The sequence below is a fragment of the Microtus pennsylvanicus genome, chromosome 15 (genome assembly GCF_037038515.1).
Source record: "Microtus pennsylvanicus isolate mMicPen1 chromosome 15, mMicPen1.hap1, whole genome shotgun sequence".
NCBI lineage: Eukaryota > Metazoa > Chordata > Mammalia > Rodentia > Cricetidae > Microtus > Microtus pennsylvanicus.
In genome coordinates, this window is record NC_134593.1 from 5,677,462 (window position 1) to 5,695,988 (window position 18,527).

At 43.9% G+C, this 18,527-nt stretch overlaps 1 protein-coding gene across 19 annotated transcripts in view; it reads right to left on the reverse strand.

Moving 5' to 3' along the window:
- Kcnma1 (potassium calcium-activated channel subfamily M alpha 1) overlaps nt 1-18,527 on the reverse strand; it is a 719,966-nt gene that overhangs the window by 72,206 nt on the left and 629,233 nt on the right. For 18 of the 19 annotated variants that reach the window (XM_075949389.1, XM_075949388.1, XM_075949387.1 and 15 more), the window contains 3 exons: nt 11,145-11,268; nt 6,565-6,789; nt 2,814-3,006 (listed from right to left, as the gene is read on the reverse strand). In XM_075949389.1, the coding sequence (XP_075805504.1) occupies nt 2,814-3,006; nt 6,565-6,789; nt 11,145-11,268 (542 nt within the window). Of the gene's footprint in view, nt 1-2,813; nt 3,007-6,564; nt 6,790-11,144; nt 11,269-18,527 lie in introns of those variants that run through there. The other variant, XR_012907918.1, reaches the window with a different exon arrangement.

Sequence of the window (18,527 nt, forward strand, 5' to 3'; positions counted from 1 at the left end):
CTGATGGGCCAAGCAGTAATTTAATATAGTTTCTGTGTGATTATTTCAGTTCTGGGCAGTGGGAACCAAGAAGCAGCTCTCTCCTTCTATAACCAAAAGTTTCCATATTGTGTCCTTAGGAGTAGAGCTGACTGCTGGTGTCCAGGAGACACCTGCTGAATTATACTGCTGACCCGAGGTTAAGAGAAGTACTGCCTGCCAGGCATGCGTCTCACGCTCTGCCTTCCTCCTCTCTTGGTGTCCTTCTCATTTATTGGGGCCATGAAATGAATACTGCATGCTACCTGGTGGATATTGACAACAGAGAGCTCCTTCTGGCTATTCAGGATGCACAGACATCCGGATCAGAACTTCTGATTCATATGGTGCCCTCTTCCTTAATCTCCCCAAGTAGTGGGAATGTTGGGTATTTCTAAGGTCTTTTTTAACACCAATCCCTTTCGAGAGCACTGTCTTCATGACCTAGTTACCTCCTCAAATTCTCACCTTTCCAGGCTTCCCTATCTCAGGTTAGCATTTGAATACACAAAACAGTTGAGAGTCCAGCATTCAGACTGCCTCAGCATGTGCACTTCCACACAAAAAGAAAGACATCCCTTCCTTCTTCTGAGAGAAAAAGGAATGTCTCTTCTCCTTCCATGTCTCTGGCTGGAACTTATTCCCTTTGCTTAGTCCTGATTTCCTTAATATCAAGGCCGTTGAGCACAGGGGGAAGGGAGGATTTTGTGAGTTGGGACATTGTACAGAATTCGAGGTAGGATGAAGTTTAAAGGGAGCTGGATGGAACATCTTTACAACTACACACAGGTGCGTTGTCATACATCTGCAGGAGGAAAAAAGGGCTTCCCTGCCTTCTTCTGTTCTCACCATCTCTACCCAAAGGGAGAACTGCTCCTTTCAAATCTTTCCAGCTCCCTCGCTACTCCCTCCCAGAACAGGAGGCATGTCTGAACTAGCTGATCAGCATGTTCAGTGCCCTGCGTTTGTTAGTGTGAAGATGTCAATAGCTTTAGATCAGCTTGTACCAGTCACCTGGGGAGCTCATTAGAATGTAGATCTGACAGGTAGTTTAAGATGGGCCACAAGAAGATGCCTCTCCAACAAGCTGCCCTAGGTGATGCTCACACCAGGGTGAAGGTGAGGAAGACAAATTAAAGAGCAGGGGCTTAAAGGCAGGTACCACATACCAGCTTGCTGAATTCACCCCCAGGAAGGAGAGTTTACTGTCTTTCCACATCCTTTCTTTCCAGTGTTCCCCAGGCAAACTGGGCAGGAAAGAAGTTCTATGTCCTATGCGTGCAGCCTGACAGAACTTAGAGTCTGTCTCAGGGCCTTGGCATGTAGCTCTCTTGCATGGCTGTGCCAAGGTCTACATTTGAGAGTATCAGGCAGGATGGCAGAATGAAGAGGTCAAAATTAAGTCACAGGCAAGGTTGTGTCAGAAAAATGGAAGCAGGAAGTGACTCAGCTAGAACGAGAGACTGAGCCAACCTTCGAAGAGTTGCAGAAACCCAAGTCAAGGAGGCCCTGATTCCCCATTCCACAAAAAGAGCAAAGTGAGAGGCATTACACTTCCCAGGGGAATGCCTGCACCTCTTCTCCCAGAGCCCAGCAGCAAGGCCACTGACTCTCTGGACACTCTTGCAAGATTAGCTTTGAACATCACTGCTGCTCATGGCCCCAATGTAAAGTAGCATTAAGGCCTTTCCTTTCCTTTTCACTTTCCCAGTCCCTCCTCAGCACACTTCTTCAATGGCCAGCTTGCAGTGCAAGGAAGAGAACCTGCAAGTGGAGAGGTTTGCAGGTACTGTGTGTCTTGGTTTTATGCCAATCTGGGCAGAAGCTAGAAGAGGCTGGTAATGCTGGGCTGCTCAAAGATAGCAGAACACCAAGGTCTTAGCTCCACAATGCAGTCAAGCTTCCAGAAAGGCCTGCATGTGGAAACCACCTACCGATAAGGAGCTTGCTGCCCTAGCAGCTGCAGTCCTCTCAGGCTTTGCTTCTTGGAATGACAGGAATAGGGCTCCTGTTCAGCAGTCAACCATACCCATCCAGCAGGCCCTGCATGTCCTACACAGAGCTGTCACACAGAGGAAAACACTTCATCTCCTATCCTTCCTGATCCCGAGTCCCAGGGCCACTTATTATGGGGTTACTTGCTGCGCTGATTCCCTGAGACTACAAGAAGGCCTCTTTACTTGAAACGACCTGTCCAAAACCCCCGAGTAAATGACAGGGAAGACTGGGGCCAAAAGAAAAGGCAGCTGTGTGTCATTCAAGGCCTCTGTGCTTCCTCCAGTAAAATGCGTGGCCAACAGGCGTCATTCCTTGCTACATGACTTCAAGTATCCTCCTCATCCCTACTCTTTAGAGATCTCCAACCTTAGGAGTCTTGGATGTGACCCTAACCATAGCAAAGCTTACCACTCCCATTTCAGCTCCATGGAAAAGTACTCACAGGGAAGGGACCAAGAAGTATAAAGCTAGCATCGTTAATTGCTCTGGCACTTAGGCAGTGACCCTGGTCATAAAGCCCCTTCTTTGCAAAGGCCAAGAGGGTGACTATTTAAAAACTCCTTTATTGCATGAAAAGGTAAGAAACTGGAGGGAGGGAGACATACAACAGGGTTCAGGTCTACATCTCCAGATGGCAGGAAGAACAGATGCTCCTCTCTAAGCCATTGTGGCGACCACAGGTTTCACTGCCAGACAGGCTGATGTGAGCCTCTTTGAATTACTGAGTGAAGGATATCCCTCTTGCCAGCCCCTGTCCCCCATAGGCACAGCAGAGAAGTATTACAGGCTGTCCTTACCTTGGGAATTAGCCTGCAAGACCCCGATGCTGTCATCAAACTGCATAGATTTGATGTTGAGTGACGCCAAGATGCATTCCTTGTCCTGAAGCGAAGTATCATCAATATTATTCTGATTGGCTGACAGGATAACGCACATGTCACAGAGGTTGATGTTGACAGCCCTTAAATCAGCCCGACTTAATGGCGTACCCTTTGGCATGGGGGTGGGAGAGAGAGAGAGAGAGAGAGAGAGAGAGAGAGAGAGAGAGAGAGAGAGAGAGAGAGACAGGGAGAGGGAGAGGGAGAGGGAGGGAGGGAGGGGAGGAGAGGAGAGGGAAAGAAGGAAAAAATAAAAACAAATTAAAGATTGAGCTGGAGCTTTGGGACATTATTTAACAAGTATCTTTTTTATGTCTTGACATTAAGCTGGCCTAACTACATTTCAGGGAATAAGGGCTGCACGCTAATCTAAAGGGTAGTCGGTGCTGATGGCAGCATTTCAGGCCAGCTCTCAATACTCAATCAAGCTATTACTAACAAACGCGAGACGAATAATGCCAGGGTCTCCATCTTCCTCCTGCCTGGAAATTGTCTTGATTTAAGTAACTGTCCTGTGGCAACCTCTGCCTTTCAGAACATAACGAGGGGGTGGGTTTCAAATGCCTGTTTATTTAATAGCAGGTCACTTCTGTCTCTGGCAAAAGACAGCATATCCGATTAGAATTTCCAAAGCAGCCATGGGGAAATCAGCAAAACAGGGTGTGATGAGGTGGGCTCCTGGCTCTGCTCAGTCGGAAGGCTGCAGGAGCCAGTGAAATCACTGTGCATTTTGCAAAGCAGAGAGGGCAAGCTTAGGGCCGTAAAATTCTATTGCATATTTTTCAGTAATTAAAAGAAAAGCCAAGGAAACTACATAAACATTCGACAACATAAGATTTTGGACATACCTATACAGTCGACATGTGTACTGCAAGGAGAGCCAGAGCTAGCCCTCTATATACTCACTGAGCTGGAATAATTTCCAAGATAAAGGAACAGTAAGTGGTGGGAGGTGGGGATTGAGAACAATTTAAAAGTTTAACCCCATTTATTTGAAAAAAAAAAAGCTACTTGAAGCAAAAATTATATATTTATAAAAGTATGCAAATTCAGGGAAAACTCAGGAAAAACTATACACTAAACTAATAACAGTAATTACCTCTGGGAGAGGAAAGGATAAAGTAGAAAGTTTGCTTTTGACTTTATATACTTCTATATTGTTTGAATATTTTATAACAAGAACTGATTTGTATATTACTGGTGCAATTAAAAATAAATAAGCTCGTAAAAAGAGATTTAAAAAACCCATGACAATGGGAGACAGCAGAAAATCCTCTGCAGACGCAAGGTTAATGATGGAGAGCAATCACAGCTATGATAGGACCAGCACTCTTACACAGTGTCCTCCCAAGGACGTCCCAGTATAACTACCTGGACCATCCCGTTCCAGAGCACTCAGCAGCCATACAGCATCATTTTGGGGGTCCCGTCAAGCCATCATCATAACTGATATTCTAGATTTATTTAAATTTTTCCTTAAAATGGGATATGGATACACCAGTTGCCTTTAACCTACAGCCTGTATTAGCCAAGTATTTGCCAGCTGCTGTATGCATCTCCTCTTGTTTCCATCAATAGATGGGCTTTGGGAAAATAGGACCTGGATAATACTATGCAGCCCATCAACTCTTTATGACTCAGTGGATGTCAGGATTCCAGGGCTCCTAAATATTGCTACCAAGTGGAGGCACAGAGTAAGGGCAAGTAGAGCCATAGGTGTAAAGAAGGTCCTGGTCCAGGTACTGGAGCAGTATCTCAGGAGAAGGAGAGAAAAACCATCTTCTATGATCTCTTGGCACAACATTAAGTGTGACCAACTTTCTGTATTACATTGCTATGCATAAACAGCAGCTGTCTATGTCCATATTCTCTTAATTTTCACCTTATAGGGAACTCAGCATTAATTTTAATGTAAGGGAACCCGTGTCCAGTTGCAGACATAGGAGTTCAAACCACAAGAATACCAAGGACACCCACAGAAAGCTTTTGTGTTTCTATCGGTTGCCCTCATTTGAATGCCACAGTTTAAACAATGGAGACACGGACCAGGCTTATAATGTACCAGTGCTTAAGTGTGCTAAATTTGGGCGGATTTGTAAAGGCTCTAATAATAGGAGACTCATCCCGACCTGCAGAGGAAGGTGAGTAAATGTGCATGGGGCACACAGAAAGTAACACACACATATGCACAAATACCAAAGGTCATACCACAAGCCCCGTCTATATACACATACACTCTTGCATCTAGCAAATTAGTTCACTTTTAACAGAGCTAACTGCAGAGGTCAAGGGATCACAAGAATTAGCACATATAAGATGATAATCACAGAAAGTATAAGCAAATTGACCATATTTCTGAATCTAGCAATGTACATGCAATATATGTGTATGTTCGTCCAGTGAGTGAATTGTAACAGGTAACGGTCTTCAACGACATGCATACCTTAAAGCAGACAGGTTTTGGTCCTGCATCCCAAGGAGACCTGCCTAATACTTCTTGCAGTTTTTGATGCATATGGGGGACTTGTGCCAAGCATTATGGGAGACACATGGCTACACTGGAGTGCTGACTGCAGACAGCTCCTTATAGATGCTTTAACACATTATTTTGCTTAGCTCTTGGTGCTGCATTTCTGAGGCTCTGGAAGCTGATAAACAGCAGAAAAACCTAAGAGGTTGCATATCCCTAAATACTATAAATTAAAATTAACAAAATAGTTGGAGGAGCCAGGCAGTGCTGGTACACGCCTTTAATCCAAGCACACGGGAGGCAGAGGCAGGCAGATTTCTGTAAATTCAAGGCCAGAACAGCCAGAGCTATATTGTGAGTCCTTGTCCCAAAAATCCAAAAAGGAAAAAAATTATTAGAGGATAGGTAATATTTTCCTGAATTTGTGACATAGACAACCACATAAAATTTTGAAAAGAATAATATTCTGTAAGTCTATAATTTAGTGGAGAATATATTATAATTTGAAAGTGGCTAGTTATATGACTTTTAAATCATTTATCTCAAACCTGCACATTAAACTATGGAGCCCCAAATTGTCTTTTGTATATTGATGATCTTTTTAATAAAGATGGCATGAAATATGTATGCATATATATACATTATATGTATATGCATATACATTTGCAAATGTACACATATGCATACAAAGTCATGGAAAACAAAGATTGGGCAGAGATTGGTCCACAAAAGAGGTTTGGAATTCCATACAGTAGAGATAATTCTCCCCTTTATTTATTTGATCAATATCAGAAGGAAGATGGGATGGATCAGCATTTCTCTAAGAATGAACCCCGTCAAATTAAAAATGCCAACAGGAATCTTATAAGTGAATTCTAGATGTGTATATCAAAACAGGGCAACACTCGAAATTTCACCTAGGAAAGAGGATTTAGACACTGGTATGGTTAATGCATGTGGTGGTAGCTCAACTTCACCCCTGACAAGAGGCTACACTTGGCTGCAAATTCCTTTTAATAAGGCCTCCCAGGGTTCTGACTTTCTTGGCAGAGCTCAGGAGGACTGCTGCATCCTCGGGCCTGAAACCACATGAAGGAGCAGAGGCAGGATCAAAGCTTCAGCAATTACAGCCACCTGGGATTCCCTTTTGTGAATGAAAAGATGAAGAGCAAAACATCAAATAGTGTGACCTTGACTTACAGGCAATATGGACACTTTGGGGAAGTTGTGCAGTGTTTCCCACTCTCGCTTGAGGTACTCGATGGAGCCCACAAACACAATGTGTTTGAGCTCATGGTAGTGAAAATTGCTAGCACGGAGCGGCATCACCAGGTTCCGGAGGCCAATCAGGGCTGAGCTGACATCCCCAAAGATACAGACTACAACATGGCCACTCAGGACAGTCATGGCGGCTTCACTTCGAGTCTGTAACAGAGGGAAGTGCAAGACTATCAGAGAGGAGAGCTCACAACAGCGATATAAAAAGAAAAAGCAGCATTTATGCGAAGGAGAACGTTAATATTGGTTCTGCGCTTACTGTGTTCTATTGGTGTCATTTAAGTGTGCTCTGGGTGTCCCCAACAGGCCCATTGTTATCAAAGTCTTTGTCTCCAGGGTGGCATTACTATATGGGAAAAGGCCTGTGAATTGAAGCCACACGTTACTGGATGTAAGAGAGTTCTCATGTGTCCTCTTGAGTTCTCCAGAAATGACCAGTATGAAAAGAGCAAACCTGGACAAACCTATCTCATTTCTCTCTGGAGATATTTGCTTCTCCACCTTCCTGCTGTGATCATCTACCACCCACCAACCTTTGCAAAGACCAGGCAAATGGTGCAGACTTTGAACCTCTTCAAAACTGTGAGCTACCTTTTCTCTTTACAAGTTAGCTGTCTCTGGTATTTTACCATACAACCACAAAGATATCCAACACAACTATTATTTGTACTGCAATAAAACAAATGTTTAATTTAGTTCACAATAATAATAGCCATTTGTATTTTCATTATAAGGGTCTAGAGTTCAATGAGTGAAGATAGAGGCCAATGTCTTTCCCCAGCCCCAGCCCTGGGTCCACAGGGGTGATAAAGTAACGGACACTTCTATGTAGGGGAGGGCCCCAAATATCCAGAAAATACAAATGGCTATCTGTCCATTGCTGGTCTATTGCTCACCATACAGATGAAAAGAATAAGAGACTGAGGTCAGGATGGGGTGGTGCCCTGTTTCTCCTTCTAGTCAACACTTTCACCCCTCTGCCATCTTTTCTCGCTGCATGCTCATAAGGTCTATGAGGCTCACAATGCATTGGGGGAGGCATATTCATGCCCACTGCACATACCAACCTCTGTTTGATTTAATCCTTAGCATTGATCAAGGTATTGATTGCTTAAATGCCAATATTGCAATTCAAGACAATGTCAGGGTTATTACAGTAACCCCTGAGGAGAGGAGGAAGCTAGCTTTTATTCTCTGGTTATTAGAATAAAGCCGAAGCTATCATCATTGCCACTTTCCCAGAGTAGAAGGGAAACCTGAGACACAAGCTGTAAGAAATTTCTCATGAAAAGTGACTGAGGAGGCATGGAGCTCCCAGCAACTCTTCCCACTTTGTGGGGAAGACAAGGAGTTAGTCAGTTAGGTTGCATGGAAGCCCTCTGGGGTTGTTATCACTGAAGCTCCTGAATATCTTCAATTGGCCTTGTCAGCTGCAAAGCTAGTTCTCAACAGGGAAGTGCAAATGGGGTGAAGAATAGAAGCTGGAAATCAAAAATGCAAAAAAGAGCTGGCAGAATGGTCCAGGCACAGAAGCTAGCCTTGGGAACTTAGGTAGGCCTGGGGCACTTACCAATTCTCTAGTCTGCCAGAGCTATACCCCCAGAGGGAGGTGTAAAGGACCAGTCTAGCACCTCAAACCTGGAGAGTCTGATTTGTCCACACTTAAGATCCAACAGAAAAAAACTGGCATTTCTCCATGTACCCTCCTCCAACCCCTCTGAGTAGGTTTACTTATATTTGATGGGACGTCCCTGGCTACTTTAATCCATGAATCTAAAGAATCTGAGTTCATCCCACTTAGCTCAGAAAGTTTGTTTCATGGTTCATTTTATATTTCCTTTCCAATCAGAGGACTGTCTCTTCTGTATCCGAATTGCCCAAAGCCATTAGATCCCTGCACTCCGGATAAACGGCTTGTATTAGCGTCTTCACACAAGGGCTGCATCCCATTCTTCTCATCCACACACTGGATGAAAATTCCATCTACTCATTACTACAGAGAGGGTTTCTTGGATCCTACTGATCAGTAGCACCTCTGGACTCTGTCCTTCCCAAGATTCTGCTTTATTTGCTTCACCAAGCCCTCGGTCATATCTAACTTGTTCTCATGGACTCACTCACCTCCCCACTGGCCTTCCCTCTGCTTCACTAGAATGAAAGTTCTGCACACCATCAGAACAAGAACGGTACCAAACACATGGTGTGTTTGCATCAATGCTTCTTCAAGTGATGCTGAGTTTTTTTTTTTTTAGATGAATTTGTCCTCCCTAAATTCTTTTCTTCTATAAGGGGATACTGATCACATGTCAATTAGCACACTTTCTGTAGATCATTCTGGACCCAGGTGAAGCACACAGCGTATGATTAAGCCATAGGTGACCAACCACAAAGAATCTAAGTGGTTAGAACTCTCTCCCCTTCTGGCAAATCAGCAGTGGCTGTTAGCTGAGCATTTGACTTCATGTACTGTAGTCTTCAGTTTTCACAACTCTGAGAACCTCCAGGGCAATGCTATATTGGCTCACAATGCTCTTTTACAATTCATTCGAAAACACACACATTGGTTAAAATACAGTGGAGGAAATCTAGTGGATTAGCACACAAAACAATTTTAAGCAACTGAAATAGTCCTTGCTAAGGAAGGGTGGTCCTAAAATTGAAAATGATAGGATTTTCCTAGTTGAATATGGAGTAGGCCCACAGCCGTCTAGGGATTGGAGGTACAAGGGAAAAAGAGCCCCATCTGACTGGCCTTCCTGACTAGCAACCCATTTTTCATGGATTAGCAAAACAATAAACTCTAGGAAAGCCAATGTAGACATTAAAACCTAAAGTTATTAAAAGGACAAACAAAAAGAGTACAATGGATTTCTTTCTGTGCTAATGTTCCTGAGACAGAACAGAGAAGCCTGCTATTTCTAGAGATGTTTGCAAGCAATCCCCGAAGCAGTACTCTGAGATCTGTATGGTGGACCATGGTCCGGCAATGGCATCCTCAGCAAATGCACTTGCCTATCTGTACCATGTGCTAAGGACCGAAAACATGTTAGTTAAGAAACATTACTGTAGGTCTGGGAAGATGGTTTGGTTGATAAAGTTAATTGCCACATAAGCTTGAGAGTCTGAGTTTGATTACTGGTACCCACATTAAAAATCAAAAGCTGGAGACAGCTGAACCAAGCTCACAGAAACTTATGAACTCTAGACCAACTCTGTAGAGCCTCTGTGAGACTAAACTGGGCCCTCCGTATGTGGGAGACAGTCATGAAGCTCAGATTATTTGAGGGGTCCCTGGCAGTAGGACCAGGATCTATCCCTGGTGCTTGAGCTAGCTTGTTAGAGCCCATTCCCTATAGTGGGATGCCAGGTTCAGCCTCAACAGAAGCAGGAAGGGGCCTAGCCCAGTCCCATCTTAATGTCCCAGACTTTGTTTACTCCTGATTGGAGTCCTTACCCATTGGGAGGAGTAGATGGGAGGGGGAACCAAAAAACTGAGTTAGAATGTAAAATAAAAGTTTAAAAAAGTAAAATAATTTATTTATTTACTTATTTATTTATTGGATTTTTTCGAGACAGGGTTTCTCCGTAGCTTTTGGTTCCTGTCCTGGAACTAGCTCTTGTAGACCAGGCTGGCCTCGAACTCAGAGATCCGCCTGCCTCTGCCTCCCAAGTGCTGGGATTAAAGGTGTGCACCACCACCGCCCGGCAAAAGTAAAATAATTTAAAAGAAAAAGCTGGATGTAGTGGAGCATGCTCAAAATTCTAGTGCAAGGGAGGTGGAGGCAGGATGCCCAGAGAACCACTGGCCCTCCAGTCAAGCTGAATTGCTGAGCTCCAGGTCCAGGGAGAGACCCTGACTCAAAACAGAAAGTAGAGAATGGTTGAGAAATGTACCTGATATTGGTCTCTGGCACATGTGTGTGCACACGTGCAAACACACACACCAAGAGCACGCATGAATATACATATACCAAAAAAAATCCAAAACTTTCTTATAACAGAAAATAATGCAGTTAATATTACTAGAATAATCACGACACTAGCAACAGGGAAGAAAGACAGTGCCTCTCTGGACTTTCACAATCATGAAGTTAGAGCAGTTCCCATCCGTCTCCTCACATGTAATGTGATTAAAACGCACTGTCCGACAACTGGCCTAAGGCCATGAAACTACCAGATGGCAGAGCAGATGAAGACCAGGAACGGCACGCATCCCACCTCCCATGAGACCTTGTGACAGGACATAACCACTACTATTGTCCTGATGAAAATGTAGAGACTGAAATTTCTGCTCTTGAGAGAAAAATTAATAAAATTCTCCTCTAAGCTTAAGTTCTGATTGGAGGTCTTGTCACCTCGATCTTTGCTCAGAATTTTAGTTATCAAAAATAGCTAGTACAAGTTACAGTGGACTCTGCTACTCAGTCAGGAAATCTACTCTGAGCAAACGTCATGAAGCCAGGCAAAGGGGAAGGACACCCAGCCCACATTCCCTTACTCACCAGGATGACTTTCTCGATCTCCTTGGGTGCACACCAGTGAAACATCCCAGTGGAGTCGTACTTTTTCACATTGGAGTCCATGTTGTCAATCTGATCATTGCCAGGGATTAACAAGGGGTCATGCCTGGGGAGAAAAGGCAGGAAAACCTAAGTGGAAAATGCGATAAATAATAAATGCAAAGGGTCCCTGGGTTACATCTCGGAGGAGATGACAGATGCCGAGAAAGTGACTGTCACCAATGGCCATCTTCCTTCTCTCCTGCAGAGCATGTCCCCTGAAAGGCAGCTGCCCAGACCACACACCCCTATGGACGGCACTTGACTATGTCAGGTAGTAATTCTGCCTTTCTCCTGCCTATTTTGTAAATGCGCTTCATGCCACTTTGTGGGCTTAGCTTCACTTTTTATGATTATCTCATTTTTTGTTGTCTCGTTTTACTAGCTATCCATTTTCCCCAGCACACACACACACACACACACACACACACACACACACACACACACACACACACACACACACACACACGTGCACACACATACACTCACACCCCAAAGAGTTGCTATTAGCATTGGCAATGAAGAGGAAGGAATAGGAATAGAGCATCGCGCTGGCTGACTGGCATCAGGATGGAAAGCCAATTACTCGCTCTTTCTGACTACAACTTCTGACACGATGCTCTTCGCAGTAAAAGCTTTAACAGGCTGCACTTTAAATATTTTAGCAATTTGCCCAATCAGATTTCGCTCTCCCCAGCTGAAGGCCTTTAAAGATTCAACAGCGTGTCACTTCAGAGCAGATTGACTACCAAATGTCCACATCTGGAATACATGATTTCAATACTAAACAACACCCTCTCTCCTCGCCTTGACAACTGTATTTGTGCTTAACTGTCCAATGACAGGGCTCTGCATCCCCACCTTCAATTCCCAATGTAGCATTCCTTGGATGAGAGCCTCAAGCTCTGATGCATCTTAATAAACTCGTTTCATACTCTCAAGACTACATCCACTCCTTCTGGAAGAATGGCTGTATAGAGGCTGCCCCTCCAGTGAGTTGGCAGGGTCTAACTGACAACCTTAGGAATCACAATGAAATCAGGCAGCTCTACCATGCACACAGTATAGTAAACAAGCCCTCCAGCTCAGGCTATAGTCATCATCTGTGGCTCTATCTTTGATATGGTCAGCCACTGAGCGTGTGGGAAGCTCTTGTTGGCATCTGCAACAACGAACCACATAAAATTAAGATATTATCCTAGGAAGATCTATCCTGCAACGAAATTATCCTTAAGCAAACTTCAACCAAAGACAGAAACAGATTCAAATTTCAAAATGGTATAGTGACATGATGCTACCTTTAAAATGATCTATTTTAAACATTAAAGAATAGTATTTATTTAAGCTTTTATATTTCTTTCCAAGACATGCCTCGTGTTTCTCATCTCTGTGCTCTGACCATAGAGGTTAGAGCAGCAATCTCTCTAATCTTGTTTAACGACAAAATTAAGCCTTTGGATTTCTAGCATGGCCTGTCTAGTATGCCTTCCACACACAAAGATAGAAACTCGGTGTGTGTTTTCATTCTCGGCGATTTGCTATGAGGCCACAGCAAATGACAAATACCATGTGATGAGATCCTGTGGAGTCAACTTCAAGGAGCATGCTAGATGACTGCAGGAACTGTCACATCTGATCTTTAAAGGAACAGAACAACCCAATTCGGAGTAGCATCTCAGTGGCCCAGTTGCTGAGAGGTCTTCAGGGGCCATAGAGTACCAGGACACCTCTCACATACAAAGCTGTGTCCAAAAGTGCTAAAATAAGGGTCAGTAAGATTGATCATTGGTAAAGGTGCTGGCTGTATAAGTCTTGACACTTGAGTGTGATCCCTGGACGCCGTGGAAGGTGTATAGAGGGAAACGACTCCATGTGGTTGTCCTCTGACTGCCACACACACTGGCGTTTGTGTTTCCACACCCACACACCATGAATACACCCATGCCTACCCCCACACACATACAAAGTAAATAAAATTAAAAAACATAAATTCCAAAAAGGGGCAACTATTGATTCAAAAACTGATTTGAATGGGTCACAGAACATGATGAAAGCATCATTTGATGGTCTGGAGACAAAGAGGTGGTGGTTAGTGGGTAAAGAGCTTGCTGTACAAGCATAAGGACCTAGCTTCAGAGTCCTGGCACCTATAGAACTGTGGCTCATGACTGCTTCCCCAGAAATGAAGGGAGAAGACAAAAGGATCCAGGAAGCTAACGGGCCAGCCAGCACAGCCTAGTGGGTGAGATTTCTGGAGAGACCTGTATCAAAGACTAAAGTGGACAGCAATAAAGGCAGACATATGGCCACATGCATGCACAGGGGTAACCACCCCCAACATTTGCATACACATTCACACAAAACACACACACACACACACACACACTTTAGTACATGAGGGGCTTTCTTATTCACCTTTGAGAAATCTTGAATATTTCCATAGATATCCAGCATCTGTCATAGGCAGGTGGACAAAAGCTACCATAAAGAAGAGGGATGAGAAAGTAAAGTCTTTTTTTAGCCCTTGAAGAACTTGTTTTGGGTTGCAAGAGAATCTTAAACCTGCACTGAAGACGGAGTCAAGTTCATATTCTTTTGTCTTTATTGTTGGTGGGAAAGAGGGTATTATCTTAGATTTCAAATGCCCAGGACCCACTTCTAGTGCATTTAGGTCTTAAAAGATAGCCAGTACCATATTCACATATTCCCAGGTAAGCTGTAGATATAACAGGGAGGCAAAAATTCATTGAAAAAAAAAATGCCCTGGGAGAGAGGTTGATGTGTTTTGGCTTGGAACAATAGGTTCATTCTTGAAGGTATATCTGGGTAAGAATGGCCTATAACCATGGTAGAAAGGAGAAAAATGGATGGACAACTGCCCATCACTGAAAGAAAAAAAATGTGACAATGAAAGTTAATTATAAACTAACTAAGGATGGACTTTAGGGAAAGCAGCTAGGGTTTCAAGTCATGATTTGTGCTCTAACATGCAGAATCATGTAGCAAGTCTCCAGGGAGCATCACATAGACTCTGTCCTTACATAGATCTCTGAGTCTGGCCTAGATCTCACCAAGGATGTCCCACAAAGGGTCTGATCTGAGAAACATGAACACGAACACACACACACATACACACATACACGAAAGATAAAAGAAAGAAAGAAAAGAAGAGAAAAGACATCTCCCTGAATGCAGATATTTACTTTGGAGAACAGACAAGGCACCTGAAGTTCCAACTTTGGTCTCTTTAATCAATAAAGTTATCAATAAGCATGAGATCCCTATTCTAAGCCAGCAAAGGAGGATGTAACAATGTCAAAGGAAGGTTCACATGTAGCAGGGAAAAAACATAGGTCAAAGGTCATGGTACACTAGGGTGTGTGCTATAGTAAATTAGCATTCAAGACAATGTGGCTATGAAGGTTTTAAGAAACAACCTGTTTGTTCCACATTGGTTAGTATCAGGGAAGTTGGGGGAAGGGACAACAAAGCAACAGTTGACCCCTAAGACAAGGGTCATAGGAATAGCTGACAAGCTGTGAAAAGTGAGTCAGTGTTGTTCCACCAACAGCCATCAGGATCCACTCAAAGAAATGAGGTCTATGCAGCCACAAAATGGTAGCGTGGCGGTTGGACACGTCTAGTTTTCTGCTGCTTAATGGAAGCCACAGAAGCCTGAGGGACATGGTAGGAAATGTTCTTAGATGAGCACTGGCAGTCAACAGAAGGATGAGCCAACTGACCCAAAGAACAGACTGACTCATGACATCAGGTAGACCCAGCAGCGTGCTTCCAAAAAGGAAAAAATGTTACATAAAATAGAATATTGAAAATGAGGTTTTTTGCAAGGTACAAGAGCTAGGGCTCTTAGGGGTGACTTAAAAATGCTGGGGAGCCTAGAAGACCTTCATGTTTGAAGCAGTAGGTTCTCTTTGGGGAGAGATTGGGCCACTGCTGAGCTGAGAAAGGCTAGCAGGCAGAGGATAGGTAAAGAAAGGTTTTGGAGAGTGGGGTCAGAAGCACTGAAGACTGATGGATTTGCAGTCCCATTGAAGGCTATGGTCCCTGGATTCTGCTGGGGGGAGGGGTGGTACTGGAGTGTGATTCATCCCAGTGGCATGAGAATATAGGATTATTCTGGGCCAGACAGGATGGGTTTCTTTACCATGTGGATCCCTCTAGCAATTTCAAGTGTCTGTCTTTCAATGGTGGGTGTCTTCAGGGTCAGGGATTCTACAAATTGGTCTTCTGGAAGACAGCCTGTGTTTATGCCATTAAGCATACCAACCAACACTGTGGTCCAGGTCGATCAGGAGGAACCAGTCAGGTTGCTACACATGTGAAAGGAGGTTCATGGGAAGCCTCTCTGAGCAAGGCATCCCAGCATCTTCAGCTTGCAGGATAATGATCACAGGTACTTGTAAAGACCTTCAATAAATTCAATAAGCTCCAATACCTAGTGAAGCTGATGACCAACACTAAATACTAGCCCCTTTCATGGAATGAAATTTCCAACCTACACAGCAATTCACAACTCTTCTAGAAAGCTCTTTAATTAATACAAGGTACATTTGTCACTTAAGACGTGCCAGAGCCTTTGTCTTATTTTAAAGGGACAGAAAGTGGAAGTGAGCTGCAGCTGCTAGCTCACTGCTGTGCACAGGTGTGCCATTTGTATGTTAAGATCTTCACCCTCAGTACCCCAGAATATGACCAGATTTTGAGTTATGCTATTTATAAAAGTAAGAAAGATCACTGGAATGGGTCATCACTTGATTTTTTTTTAATATATCAAGAGTGAAATTTTGACTCAGACATCGACAGAACAAAAGCCACAATAAAGTATTGGAGAATGAGAGAGATCAGCAGATTGGGAAGAGAGGCTAAATCAGTTCCTTCTCCAGGAACTCAAAAAGAAGCAATCCTTGTGAAGGCTTGACCTTGAACTTTTAGCCACTAGAACTTTAAGAAACTTTCTGCCCGTAATTACTGGGCTCTACTTGAGTAGTAATGTTTATTGAACTTTAACCTGCATTGGGGTACATTACAAATGACAGCCTAACCCTAGAGAGAAGAGGAAGTTTGTTCACTAGTGAGTCCGCTCAATTGACCAAAAAGTGTAGTTTCACCAATGGTGTTTAGGGAGTGATACCAATAAAGGCGGGGAAACCTCCTATTTCCTCAGAGGCAATTCACACAGTGGGTAAGGAGCCTAAGCACAGAGGCAAAAGCGCATGTCTTCAAATCCTGGCCTGCCTCATACTTGTCAAGTTGTACCCTGCTTCAGCTTTTCAATCAGTAAAACGGGGAGTGTTAGATATCATTATTATGCAATAGATTCAACCTTGGGCATACACAAGCAAAGCCACGTCACACATGTAGCGAACAACTCAGCGGATGGGCTGAAACAAGTGTTTACTGCTACCATCCCCGCTGTTCTTTACTGCTGGCGAAGACTCTAGTCCTGCTTTGGTGCCTCTGATATGACCAAAAGGAAGAAGGCATAATGGAAAAGCCAACGAGAAAGACATAGGACTACTTCTGTTGGCTATCCTACTCCATGACAGAGTTCCCATAAATTGAAACCTTACAAATGTTACCATGCTAAAATTTCCCCCCACATTTTGTCACGTGCCCATCAAACTAACACTCATGGGCATTTTCTGTTACCAACAACCCATGTGCATGGGGGGGGGGTAGCAGCAGCATAGCTTCAGTGGCACTGTGAGAAAGAGGGAAACAAGGCTTTGAAAGAGGAGGTCTGACTGACCGGAAGCCAGTCCTGCTGGGCTCCCCCCCTTCCCCCCTGCAGGAGGCAGCTGTGTCTTGTTTCTGCTCCCCTGCAGCCCAAGCCACAATGCCCTAAGCTGTAAAGAGAGGGCAAACAACATCAAGGGTATGTATGAAGTGCACAGCTTGCATGAATACTCAGTAGAAAATGACCCCCGTGAGCCCTTGTCAAGACAATGTGCTAAGGAGTGGCTCAAAAATCAATTAAGGCTTGTGTGAGTCTTTGTCATGTGCCAAAGATCTGAAGGCTGGTTTAGGAATGCCCACTATTTATAACACAGCAGCCCCAGTGAGCTAGGTTTTGTTTTGTTTTTTTTCTTTCTTTCTCTTTGCTCCTTGCCTCTCAATTCCTACCTCCGATGTCCACAGCTAGAAATTAAGTATGCTTGACTTCAAGAGGAGAATAAAAGATCTTTGTTTGGAGGGTGTGCAGAGCAAGGAATGCCACTTGCCATCAATTAATCTCAGGAAGTGAACTAAATGCCCTGCCGCAGCAGAGACACAAAAAGCTTGCCTTGAAGACAAGAGCCTGAAGCTAAACTGCAAATCCCTTTCCAAGCAAACCTGCTGTGAAAAAGTCGAATTATATTATAAAGAGTAGAGTTCCCCTTACAGCTGAATATAGCAAATCCCAGTTTACTGTGTGGCTTTGAGTTCACTTACATTAAAACACAAGAAGCCCAACAATGTCCAGAAAGAAGGAAGCGGCTAGGTGGCTTCAGAATTTCACCCTTCTCCCCACTTTAACGTTTCATCACAGGGTAAGGCCTTTTCCATCATCACGAACATCCCCCACAGACAGAGGCTGACCCCATCCTGCAGCGGGCTCCCAGCAATGGGCAGCAGCGGGGTGAAATGTGAGTACAACCCCTCCACAAGGAACAGAGCATCTGTGCTATCAGATGCTGTTGTGCCGAGTGTTTCTTAGACTTCATCTTTCGGCTAACATAGTTCATCCTTGGTTTCAGTGACTTCTGTGACTCTTTTCCTATAGAAGTATGAGTTGTTCCTTGGGAGACAAGAATTTGTGTGTCTGTCTCATTCATTAAATGGTAAGCGTTGGGAAGATTTGGATCTTGCATTTTCTCCCCCGTGCATTTTTCAGCGACCAGTAGAGGACACAGCGAATGCTCAATAAGCAACCAGGATTATAGTAAGAACCAGTTAAAGAGCTCTTGTCTCTGAACATCACTAGACCTATTATGCGGTCCAGAATGCATACCCAGCAGGAGCCCATTTCTTTTGTTCTCTTTTGATGACTTGTTCTGGTCTTTTCTAATATTTTTCACAAATAGTGTATTTGAGTTAAGACAGGCTATATGCCATTAAGAAGGGCATCATGGTGGGAAGGAAGACTATAAAGTATGTCTTTAAGCAATCAAGGCTGCCTGGAGTTTGCCTGGAGCCAGCTGCCCTAAGTACTCAGCAGGGAGGAACCAGGTGTGACGTCCTTAGTGGTCCAGACAGATGTTATTAATGAAGGAACTATTCAGGCTCTGGTGTAAAACATGAATACTTCTGAAAGGTGGGGCCCAT